This window comes from Motacilla alba, chromosome Z (assembly GCF_015832195.1).
Source record: "Motacilla alba alba isolate MOTALB_02 chromosome Z, Motacilla_alba_V1.0_pri, whole genome shotgun sequence".
Classification (NCBI taxonomy): domain Eukaryota; kingdom Metazoa; phylum Chordata; class Aves; order Passeriformes; family Motacillidae; genus Motacilla; species Motacilla alba.
The window spans coordinates 73,954,079-73,967,259 of NC_052046.1; the positions used below are offsets into that span (position 1 = coordinate 73,954,079).

The 13,181-nt window shown below is 40.4% G+C and overlaps 1 protein-coding gene across 6 annotated transcripts in view; it reads right to left on the reverse strand.

The window, feature by feature from the left end:
- Positions 1–13,181, reverse strand: part of XRCC4 (X-ray repair cross complementing 4) — a 146,544-nt gene that overhangs the window by 78,585 nt on the left and 54,778 nt on the right. For all 6 annotated transcript variants that reach the window (XM_038123671.1, XM_038123674.1, XM_038123675.1 and 3 more), the window contains 3 exons: positions 11,518–11,684; positions 6,408–6,560; positions 5,919–6,022 (listed from right to left, as the gene is read on the reverse strand). In XM_038123671.1, the coding sequence (XP_037979599.1) occupies positions 5,919–6,022; positions 6,408–6,560; positions 11,518–11,684 (424 nt within the window). The remainder of the gene's footprint in view (positions 1–5,918; positions 6,023–6,407; positions 6,561–11,517; positions 11,685–13,181) is intronic.

Sequence of the window (13,181 nt, forward strand, 5' to 3'; positions counted from 1 at the left end):
TTTCACTGTGCACCAAATTCAGTCATTCCTGTGGTCCATAATACAAGTATTGAAGAATAATTTGGTGTAATAAAAATAATCCCTGCCAGGTCCTTTAATTGCACCAGATCCCAAAAGGACATGACGCTGAGTGCTAAACAAATGCAGGGACTGTGGATTAAAGCAGAAACAGAAGCTGGAATGGGGATTGCCCCTGGCAGGCAGCTGATGGCTGGCAGGAGTTTCCTGCTCACCTGATAAGCAGTGGCTCTTCAGCTGTGGATTGGAGGAGGATGAGGCAGAGCAGGGCACAGCTCCAGCAGCTCTGATGTCGCAGTTTCACAACTGTTAAATTCTCTACCAACAGGTGTCAAAATAGGCTTGGGAAATGATTACACATGAAAGGAGATAAGGCACTGCTTCATTAATGGATTTAATTTTGACTTATTTACTTAAGAACTTTATGTCACTTATTCTCCTTTGCATGACCATATTAACCCCCTCCACCCAAAAATGAAATAATTCCACTCCTGTTCAAAGTGCACATTGCTGAACTGTTGAAGTTAACCTGGTTTTTCAGTTGAGAAGAGAAAAAATAACACTGGACTCATGGGTGTGCATCAAGCTTGCAATCAGCACCTTGGTCTGGAAATGATTCTAAAATAAGGCTCTTACAATTTAACTTAAATATACTAAAGGCAGTTAATTTGATGATTTATGCAGAAATTAAATAGCACTTGAAAACATTTTACAACTCACCAATGAAATAAAAGTTATTTCACGTGTAACCATTTAATAGTATGTGGATAATGCAACAACAAACATTTTTAAAATTTACATTAATCAACGTTGTTGCACCTAACTGTGCAGTGCGATCATTAGCTGCTCTAATTTTTCTGATCAATCACCAAACTTTCAACAGCCTTAACAAAGCATAAATCTGACTCTGTCAATTATAGAATTTCATTGAATAATGACTCATTTTGGGGAAACCACATTCAGCTGCATCACTTTAAATGCTGAAGCAGGAACAGAAAGAAGGTGTGTAGAGAATATGCAGAGATATAAGAATTTTTGATAATTTTCATAGGAAAATGTCATGGTAATATGTTGTAAATCCCTCTTAGTGCAACAGGATTTTTAAGGGGGCATGGAACATCCTGATACTTGTACTGTAGATGTATTTTCACCCTGACACTTGGTGTAACACAGAGGAAAACCAGTTTGGCCACCACAGGTACTTCAGAGGCCATCAGGTTATGGGGGAAAAATCAGTATCAAGTTTCAGGGAGAAGAAAAGAAAAGGTATCTACAGCTTTAAGAGAAAGGGAAATTAGATTATTCCTTAGGATGAACCATTTTCAATTACAGCCTGACAAAAAGAAATAATTTAAACTCGAGGTAAATTAAGATGGCTGAGTACTAAAACTCCTTAAAAACAGACTTTTAAAGAGAAGCCTCCACAGATGGAACTTTAACTGCACAGCACAGCCGGGTGCTGTTACAACAGGCTTTTTTTTATTATTATTAACTTTGATCAAAGCTTATTAACCAGCAGCACCAAGCCATCAGTGGATTGGACTACACAGGAGAGCTAATTAAATTTAAAGTGCCACAAAGTCCTGAGGGCATAACACACAATCCCCAAGGCAGAAGCTTGAATGGAGGGGGCGAGAACATTTGCATGGTGAGGCACTGGGAGGTGGCAAGGTGCTTGCTCTTATTTACAGTGGGCTCTGCAGAGATTTTAATACAACCAATTCTGAACCTGTCCCCATCATCAAACATGCAGAAAAGTGTGGGCACTGAATGTCTGGGGAAATATGGAATATTTCCACACACCTCGGCAAGAAACACAGATCATAAAATTTTATTTGATCCAACAGGGCAGATCATGACATCCCTCCTTACCCTAAGGAGAGGTAACTTCTCCCAATTATAATGTGAAATATAACTAAAGAACTAACTCAGGGACAGGAGAAAATAAAACAGGATGAAAGCTGACTGTAAATTGGTGCACAGCAGCCTTGTTTTGTCCAGAGGCAGACACATATAATAGCATTTATAAATGAAAATCACAACAATAAATTAAAAAACAATTTCTTCCATTGCCTACATCCCACCTGCTATGTTATCTTTCATATCTACAATATATTGCAATAATTAAATATTTCCCTGTAGTTTTGTCATATATCTGGGAGGAGGAATAATAGTCTCTTTTCTGGTCACTTTCCAGACACTGTGAAGAGTAAACAGTTACCCTTCATCTCCCTTTCAAGCTCCCCGGAAGGCAGCAGAGAGGGGGAACATTTAATCCATCCTCGCTCATGTTTTAAAAGCCTCCTGACACGTGGACCACTAAAACATTTTTCAGTTAGTAGAAGGAGTTGATTTGCAGGACAAAGCCATTATTCACAACCATGATATCCAATTATGATTTATCAGTCTGATATTGTCATTTCAGGATCCCTATGAGGAAGGGCTCAGTAAACAAAACCAGTACAATTCTTTCTTTCCCTCAGTGCAGAGGGGAAGAAAGAGGAATCTGTAACAACTGGGCTGTCCTTAACCAGAATAAGTGTTTCTGTATCCTAAAATGACAGAAATATCTTGCATCAGAGTGTGGTGGCATCATGCTGAGTTCACTCACTCACTCCTGTGGGCTAACAGGAACACAGGCTGGTGATTTCTGGGGTTTGTGGTTTGGTTTTTTCTCCTTAAAGAACAATTGTGTCCAGTTGGCACCAGCACACAAAGGGAACCACAGCCTTACTCCACTCCACAACTTCTGAGATATTTCCAGCTCTGCTCCAGATGGGGGAACTTTGTTGAAGCACCAGTAGAGAAAACAACAACTACACCTAGGTTTGGTAACTCTGAGAATCTCACCAACCCTGGAGCAAAACCTCAACCAGCCAAAGCAAAACCAACCCTGTCCTGCTCCCAAGAAATATTCCTGACACTCCATCCATGAAGAACAGCAGCAGGATTTCCTTCATCTCTTCCTTCCTCTATCAAGCAGGATCTCACGGGCATTTCAAGGACCTGACACATCATCTGTAGCTGCTGCTTCAGAATTTATTAAACTGCAGTGAGAGCTGGAGCTCTGTGCCTTTCTTGACCTCACTTGCACAGCCCTAAACAAGATTTCAAATAAGTTCCCCCCGTGCTCATGGCACGGCAGGCAAAGCTTTGTGTAGAATCACACACAGCATTATTTATACATTTATTATTTATAAACATTGTGCTATTTCTAAGGGGTGTAATTCTCATCAGCTGCTTTTCTGAGGGCTTTAAAATACTTACTAATTCAATTTTAATTTCTCCCTTTACAATATAAAGCATTAACTACATAAGTGTGTAGGCAAGACAAAAACTACCATGTTTCAGTCGATCTTTTCTTTAAGCTATGAAGCAGATATTGTTGTGAGAAAGCAAACCATAAATCAAACCTACAAATAGCACTGAAAATGCCAAAAAAGAAGAAATTCTAGGTAAACTTTTAGGTTCCATATTCTGCCCCTTTACAAAGATTGCAATTAATCATTCTTACTAATTTTCTTAATATTTTTCTTCATTGGGTGTTGTTACAATATTTGCATCAGATCAACACCAGACTGATAACTAAATAAGTCACTCAATTTTCTTTTAATAAACATCAGCAGGTTTTTCCTCCATATCCACTGAAATATCCTGGCATTTGAGTGCACCAGAAATGCAGGGAGAATAACTACTGATGACTAAGAAAAACCTTCAGACAGAGTCTTAAACTCTGCAGTTCAACAAATCCTGATATTTTTTTTCTGATTTTGCAAATGATGATGGTTTTGAAAATTATTTTGTCTGGATTTCATGTTCTGTGTAACATCCCCATGAGCTGCTAGAATAGAATTATCTTGTGATGGAACCACCACAAGCTTTTCCCTTCCAACACAAACCCAATCACCTGCTGAGCACTGCTGCCTTTTCAATTAATAGTGAATTATTTAGACATGAACATATACAAATGCACTTTTACTGTGCATCTATATGGGCATACACACACCTGCCTTCACCTTCCTTTTAAGAAGTTTTATAATTATGATCTTCTCTCTTGATTGTGGGTTTCACCAATATCTACTAAATCTACCTCAATAATCTTCTAATTCTCATTGACTCCTGCAATGACATTTCAAGTCCAAAAGGGAAAGAAATACAATGATGGACTAGGATATCAGAAAACTAAGGTAAACAGAAAGGAACCCCAAATATTACCTGTCTTATCTTTTATATCTTACAGTCCTTGATGCTTCATGCAGCTTTGAGCTTCATTATCCACTCATTCCACTCATCCCTGAATCACTATTTTCTCCATAAAAACATGGTCTGCCTCTTTTTGAGTGTGAAAATTCTAGGACAGACTTCAGATATTCAGCACCCAGCTGTGCTTTCCCATTGTTCACTGACAGAGAAAGCTGTGCCCACACGAAGAGCACCATCTGACCTCAGGGATATCCATTGTGAGGCCTCAGCAGTGCCATTGCCTTGAAAAACTCAAGTGTGTTACCCAGAGCATTAACTTTATGTTCTTCATGTTATCTGCAAATTTTGCATCTGAACTCTTCTGGTCAGGACCAAAACCCTGAGGACTGCATCCCTCAAAGACAAAAGAAAGTACATTTTTTGTTTGCAAAAAATAAAAGCGCTGGTGTATTTTCCAGTCCAGTCCCCTGTGATTGCCTGAGCAGGGCAGTGGGTGTTGTTTTCATTATTAAACACATATCTCTGTCTCAGAACTCTCACTGAGCTAGTTAGGCCCTACTGAATTTAGAAGAATGCTCCACGCACCTTCCACTTTTCCTTGCCTTTTCACAAATTTCTCATCATGTTACCTGAACTGACCAATTACCACCTGACAGCAAAGACTTCTGGAGTGCAGCATTAAATTATTTACTTCTGTGATCACAATTTCCTCCACTTGTCTGAAGCTCTGCCTACTTTATATAAAGCCAGAAATTCCTCAGCAAACAGGCCCATGTGAGTGACCAAGCTGCTTGCCACTGGCACCAGGGTCCTGAACACTTCCAGTTCCCAATGTTCACAGAAAATTCCTGTTTTACAGGAAAACATTGTCGTCTGGATTAGCTTTACCTGTGGTAGAAATAAAAAGCTCCAGTGAGAGAACCCATAGCAGCCTTTGCAGACTTGAAGGGAAGTTTAAGTATCTATTTTTTTACACATATGTGTATATATCTATACATATATATAAACCATATTACTGTTTTGAAATGCAGTTTTGAAACTTTGATAGCATTTGCCCAGGGTATTCCCACTAGTTTATCACAAACATGCCAAAATTCTGATTCACAGTTAAATATTTTGTACTGTATAATGGGCCATCACTGCATCCCACACACTTTACAAGGTTCTAGTCCTGGAAAAATTCATCAGATTAAGTTTCATGAGCATCTTCACAAGGCCAAAAATTCTCTGACAAATTAAAGTGGATTCTGCTATAAATACACTTTCATTCCATTTATGCACACAGCTCTTTTTATAGCTGTTAAACCTCCTCTCTTTCCCCTTTTTAAACACTATTGAAACTGTCAGGAGCTACCTTTTACACTTTATCAATCACGGCACACACATCATGATTCCTAGAATTTAAAATGGAATTGTTGATGGTTCAGATACTGTTAGACTGTCATTAGCTCTGCAAAGTGTGTAATTTGTCACTTTGCAAGAAATGACAGTGCCTTCACTCGTGCAACATGCTTTTAAACCTCCCCTCTCTAATTTGAAAATGCCAGTATTGTACTCTGCTCCAGGAGAGGTATTTTTAAGGCTTGCTGGCTGGCTTGTCACAGAGCAATCTGTCAGGTAGTATTTTGCCTTCCTTAAGGTTTATTCACACAAAGCCTGTCTGTGATATAACACAAAGACAATGCTTTCTGTCTTACCTGATGGCAACGAGGCCCGTGCTGGATTTTCACTTTCCTCATCAGTGCTGGCATCATAGTTGTTTTCTCTCTTTACAACCATCTGAGTAGTAGCTATACTATCCCTAAAAACATCAAAAGAAAGGGAAAGAAATTAAGGTATTTTTGTTTCTCAAAGGAATTCAATAATTCAGGGAGAATATGTATGAAATCACCACCTATGGAAAGGGCAGGGACATGATCTTACTGGAAAATCAATTGCAGCCCAGCAGAAAGCAGGACAGATCCATCAAACACTCACTTCTTGGCTACAGCACCCACAGCAATATGCTGCTGCTTGCAGGGATGCCAGAAAGCATCCTCCTCTTCCATGACTTCCAGGATTGGTTTGGATAACCCAGCACTCAGCCAGGAAGAACTGTCACTCACTGTCAGGGCCAACGAAATGGAAACTGAACTAAGCTAAACTCAAATATGCACCACACCAAGAAACCCAGGGAAATTAAATACCTTGCACACTTGGCATCCACTGCGGATTCTTTAGCTTCACTCAACAGCTTCTGCAAGTTTCTTATCTTTGCCTTCTTTTCATTCAGCACCAAAACAAACCTGCTGTAAAGGTCTGCCTCCAGCTCCTCTTTAGCTTCCGCGCATTTTTCCAGCCTGCAGCACAAAATTAACTGTTACACCAATTCCTCTGTTTCCTAGAAGACAACTCTGTCCTGAGGCCAGCCAGGAATCCCCACTCCAAACCACGCACGACTGGTCCAGACCCTTGTGTCTGAAACAGGCCAGAATAAGATTTTTTTTGTTGTTGTTTTTCCACAGGGAAGTGCAATGAACTCTGCCTCCAAAAGGGAAAAGTTTCCAGATGTGAACCTTTCTTTTCATGCCCCCCCGCCTTTTTTTTCTTTTGTATGCTCTTGCACACCTCCACCTGAAACAACTAAAATTTAAACAGGCAAATGTTCTTTATTTTCAATGCTGAATCACAACAGTGGGCATACCTTAGGAGGATACACATCATGAGATTATAAACAGATATGAGTCACCTAGACAGGTTTCAAATCTGGACTACACATTGGTGTGAAATATATTTGAAGAGGAAAAGAAAACTTCAAAATATAAAAATGCCTAGAAACACTTAATATCTTCAGAGGAAAATATACTTCAGGTTTTAAAAAAATTTTAGTATTGATATATGTGGGTAGATGAATATCAATAAAAGGAAGCACAATGGGAGTATTAAATTAAGAATATGGGTGTATGAAGTCTCACAAGCAAAACTGGAATACAAGCAAATCAAGTGATTAGTGGCAAATGTAATTCTGTATTTAATTCTTGTATTTCATAATCTTTCAGTCCTCGGGTTGAACCAAAAACATTTTATTAGCTGTGTACATAAGAAGCAAATAAACATCTTGATAATCTTACTGATCATGGTAAGTATAGTTAAATAGTCATAAGTTAAAAACATATTTTTCACCAGCCTGTGCAAGGCTGTAAAAAAGTTTACAAGGCTTATTACGCTATTAAACCCAGACACATAACAGACTTTAAAAATATTAATTTATAAGGCAAGAGATTTCAACAGACTTCCTACATAAATACTAATTATTTTGTTTTCAGATCAAAACCATATATTATGTAGGAAGCAAGACAATAGCAAAAAAAAAACCAACCCTCACGATTTTTATTTTGTGGTGAAATGTGTGAAATCTCATGAAGTATTAAGCCTACTGTTCAATGCTTTAGGGATATGCTCAATAGTTGATAAATAATTCATCTAATTTAAATGCAAATAGCAGAACATCATTACCATACAGATCAGTTCAATAATTCCTAAATGAAAGATCATAGGTACTAATCAACTACCAGGAGACTTCCCACCTACAAAAGGGAAGTTAACTGTTTAGTGGGGAATAAATAGACAATTCACAAAGAACCATAAACCCTAACACAGGGCCCAGAAGATGCTGGACATGCCTGACACTAATTATTTCTGTATTTGTAAAAATTGAGGCAAAAAGGATTTTGTCTAAAATATGCTCATATTGTCTGTATCAAATCCTGTAGAATAATCCCCTCTCCCACATATAACCCAGGGAAAGTGGTTGCTCTCTGCCTCCACTTTGACAAGGCACTGGTTTATGTTGGAGCAGTTGAGGCTGGTCCAAATGTTGAGAAATGTGGGTGACTTGGCCAAAAAAGTGCCATTTAAGATAACTTCGGTGAGGTCCTTGAGTGCTGCAAAGACATCCCTGGATGAAAACTCACACAAATGGAAACTTCCAGTGAAGTGAAGCTGATGCTGCCTGGACTGTGAGTAGTACAGTGGAGAAACCAACTGCAAGACAAGCCAATTTCTTATGTCTCTGGAGAAAAAAATTAGCATCTTGAATATTAGAATTAGAATATTAACTTTTCCCTCTGGGCAGAACCAATTAGTAGCATGCCATCAGTTAATCTTATATGATTGTTTTCATTTACATGAACACCTTTTTTTTTTATTTTTCCCCATTATTCAAAGCTATCCACACCCAAATAAATTCTCCAGACACAGAATGGCATTAATTTGGCACAACACTGAATATGACAAGATCATCACGTTATTGCAACTTATGAGCTTTTCAAACCCACTACTAGATGGCAAATCTGATAGTTTAGCAGAGACTGGAAAAAGGCAGTGGTCTTGGGGACAGAGATGCATTAATTGTGCAGGTGGGGTGGCTCTGTGGAACCTTCTGGATTCATTGAGGTATTCACCACCTGAGCACAGAGCAGAGCTGGCTGGGTTTCATTCCAATACCTCAGTGGCTGCAAACACAAACTTCAATTGCCATTCCTCACGTGGTGCTGCCTGAGTGTGCCCTGTGCCCCTCAAACACCATCTCCCCAGGCCAAATGGAGGAGCTGCTCATCTCACAGACAGCTCCCAGCACGATCAACCCAAATGGGGGTTAATTGCTGGAGTGGTGCCTCCCAGTTTGTGCATCCTCATGTCTCTCTGCAATGCTCTGCATGTGCCAAAATGCACCCGAGGTGGCAGGCATCAAAAACCCTGCACAGCCCACTGAAACCAGCCACTGTTAGGCACTATGACAAACAATAAACTGAGAAATTAATTATAAAAAACAAGATTTCAGGTGCTGACCCAACACAGAGCAATCACATGTGCTCTACAGAGGTGAACGTGAGCTATGAAACTTAATGGCTTTTCTTTTTAGTGGCAACTTTCACAATCCAACACTATGAAGGAAATAATTCAGCATCTCTGGTATTCATCCCTGTTCCCAGTACTCTAAAATAATTCCTGGATCCCACGGCACTGCTCCCTTGCATTTCAGATTCACCCTTCCCCAAGCACTGGCAATGGTATGGAATGTTGATGAGCTAATGCTGAAGACTCAGTTTCAAGGCCAAAGTACCTAGCTTGCATTTTTATAATCTGCTTGTGGTTTAAGTATACTGTCACTGCAGATGACCACAACAGAAATTGGCAGTTATTTTGAATCTGGCTTGTCCACAAATTTGGGACGTCCAAAAACAAAATACATACCCCGTGTCCAAACCAGAAATTGGATTTTTATGGTTCAATGAATTATTTTGTTACAGGTTATTATAACTTAAAATTTGCCACCTCCATTATCATGGAATCACAGACTGGTTTGGGTTGGAGAGGCCCTAAATCTCAGCCAGTCCCACCCTCTGTCATGGGCAGGGACACCTTCCACTGTCCCAAGGTTGCTCCAAGCCCCAGTGTCCAACTTGGCCTGGAACAAACTGACCTTGAATTTTCTATAAGAAATAAAGAAAACAGCTATTCTGCTCTGATATTTTAACTCATCCATCCCTGAGGTGTGCACACACAAGACACACACACTCCAGCCTAGGCAGCCACTTGCTCACCAAAACCTCCATGATGGTCAACAAAATTCAAACAGGGAGATGGAAATGGGATTATTGAATAATTCCACCCAGTGCCCCAAGACTAAAGGGCACAAGAGCAGCTCCCAGAAGCCTGCCTGCTATGTTTTAATTCTAATCAAGTCCTGAGGAGAGAGGCTGTGAGCAGAGGGAGCTGCAGAGGCTGTGGGGCTGGCGTGCCCTGGCTGCAGTGCTGCACACCACGTGCTCCGTATTTGATGTTCCAGCACTCAGCACGTGAGTGGTGCAGGAGGTAAATCCTGAATTCCTGCCTCCTGAACAAAGACAGGCACAGCTTTGTTCAGCTCGAGGCAATTCGCAGCGTTTGGAACCGAAACAGCAAAGGGTAGAACTGGGCTGTGGCAAAAAGTATTTGAAAAAAAAACAAAAACAAAACAACACCACACCAAACCGAATTAAAAAAAAAAAAACAAAACCAAAAACAACGAAAAAAAACCCAAAAAATAGAACCAAAAAATACAAGAAAAACCTCAAAAACCCCCCAAACAAAACAGAAAAAAAACCCTCCCCAAATCCCCCAAAAAAACCAAACAAAAAAAAAAAAAAACCAAACCAAAAAAGCCCAATACTCCTTGAATGAAAATGATTTTGAATTATTTTTATTCTGCATTTAACAGACATGGCCAAAGACTGGTGACCATAAAACCTTCAGTGCATATTCTGGAAAACCATTTTTCATCTACTCAAGACTATAAACATGCTGAAGAAATCCACCAGCTTGCACTGAGAACAAAGTCACACAACTCTGATTTTTTTTTTTCCTTTTTCCTCCTTTTCTTTGGGGTTACTCTGTAGAAGTGCCACCCCACCATGGAAATTGATACAAGCACTAATGCCTCTAACACATCAGCGTGTAATGCAGTACAGAACACGGGTTATACAATACACTATTGTTCAATTACACTGTTAAGCAGTAAAACACTACTTAGGGAGGCCCTCTGCTTGTCAGGGAGACTGTCAGGAGAAACTGTTACTCATTTTAATGAGAGGGAAACAAAACTAACTCCTCCCAAAAGTTGGCTCTCTTGTTCAAGGTAAATTAACACAAATTAGCTGCATTCTTTCATCAATCTTCCTAGATTGTGTGTTTTTTCAGGTAAAGCTAGAGAAAAGCAATACAAAGCTCTGACTGCTCTGTGCTTAGAGTTCTATGCTTACTGAAACAAGAACAGATTATTTCACTACAGAATGATAGACAACTCAGATTGTAAATGCAATAGCAATTACAAAAATCTCTTGAAAAATAATGGTACTTTTTCCTATAATACTGCACTCATTTTTCAATTCTGCCTTCTTCAACAAAGATAATAGAAAGAAACAGCAATTTATTCCCCACTCAAAAATGTAAATAATTTACACTGCCAGTCCTAAGAATCACAGTAAATAATATTAATGGAAAGGCTTCCTAAAGAAAGTGAAGCTAATTCCACAGATTTTGAGGTATTTGAGGCTTTTTCCTGACTCATAAGCTAACACCACCTTTAATTGGAAACTTTTAGTATCAGTTGCATATTTATCAAAGGGAGGAGATCTACAAGCACATGGGCTGTGGTGAATGAATATGAAATTGATGGATGAATAATGAATTAATTAAATGAAAAATGAATAAAAAATTCTGTCCACTGCTGCTGAGCTTTTCAGGTATCACCTGTGAATCCACCTGGGAGCTCACCTCTTCTCCACGTCGTTCCAGTTGCTGAAAAGCCTTTCATTTTCCCTCTGCAGATGCTCAGTTTTGGCCTGCAGCTTCCCCAGGCTGTCCAGGCAGTAACCAATGAGTTCTCTGATCACTTCTGCTGGGTTTGGGACATCCTGCAGCTTCAGAGATCCAAGTCTGAACTGAGACACAAGGAAAGAACGAGTTATTTCAACTGCACAAAAAAAACTTCACTGAGGCTTTGCCCCAATAAACTTAAATATATCTTTAACAAGCATAATTAATACCTAATAATACTCCTCCAGTTTAAAGGGAGATAATAATTTTGTCATGTGGAGAATGGGGTAATATGTGGAATAATTTACATGATAATTATTTCCAGAGGGCCACAATGATGAGAAGGACTCTGCAGCCTCTGTGGGCCGGGCAGAGCCTGCGGGAGCTGGGCCCGGGCAGGCTGCAGAAGGGAACGCCGAGAGGGGATCCCATCCGTCCGTGCCAACATCTCCAGGGGCTGCCGGAGCACGGGCCGGGCTCTGCTCGGTGCTGCCGGGGCCAGCGGCAGCAGCGGCGGCCGGCAAATAAAGGGCAGCGAGTGGCAGGCCGGCAGGAGGGAGAGCTTGTGTCCATGGAGGGGCAGAGCCCTGCAACAGCTGCCCAGGGAGGGCCTGGAGTGTCCCTGTCTGGAGCCATGCCAGCCCCAGCTGGACACCTTCCTGTGCCCCTGAGCAGGGGAATGGGACTCTCCAGACATCCCTTCCTGCCCCAAACACCCTGGGATGCTATGAATCTGTGATTTATGCAGCTAATATGAAAGATCTAGCCAGTAAGTTGTGACCTCCAGGGGTCAGACAGCAAGCTCTTAGTCTTAAAAGGACTCCTCCAATTAAACAGGCAGCCTCATCAAGCCAGTGAGGTTAAAGGATCTGTAATGAACCACTGTGTTTCTGCAGCAGTGGGGATGCTGTAGAGGACATACAGGAGGTCTGAACACATTTGTTTTGCCTGGTCTGGGATAAACAACAGACAACTGTTATTTTAGTCATGTTAAAGGAGGAATAGCTCAGCCATACAAACAAACCAGTGCCAGCTGAGCTATAACCATGCAAGCCTGGGTGAAGACACAATAATTTCCAACACAATAGTTTGAGGGACTGGAAGAAGAAGAAGGGGTTGTCTCTCTCATCTTGTGATCTTCAAGAAGACTGACATAGATTTTGTGGCATTTCCCTATGGAGAGAAGTATTACCCATCTTTCCAACTTGCATACACATCTATAACATCTTAAAAAAGGCGTGTTAAGTGGTGCACACTAGGGAAGAGTTCACTCTGTGTCATGTTAAAAATCTGTGTCCTATTAAAAACAGAAATGCAGTTTGATTTGGTTTTCCCCCATTTTACTTGGGAGGACATAGAAAATTACATAAAAGACACCTATTAAAAAGATGCCTATTGCTTGTTACCTTTTTAAAATGCAAGTTTCACTAATGCCATGCACATGTTTTGGCTGAAAAAGGCTTGGTAAGAACTGCTCACAAAGCTATCAAAGACATTGTTTGAAACAAGGAACAGTCCTTCCACGTGGACCTTTTATCTGTGGAAGTCTCTGCCCCAACACATGATACCATCCTGACCTCCTTCAGCAAGGTCAGTCTATCAGAAAACGTGGAAAACCCGAA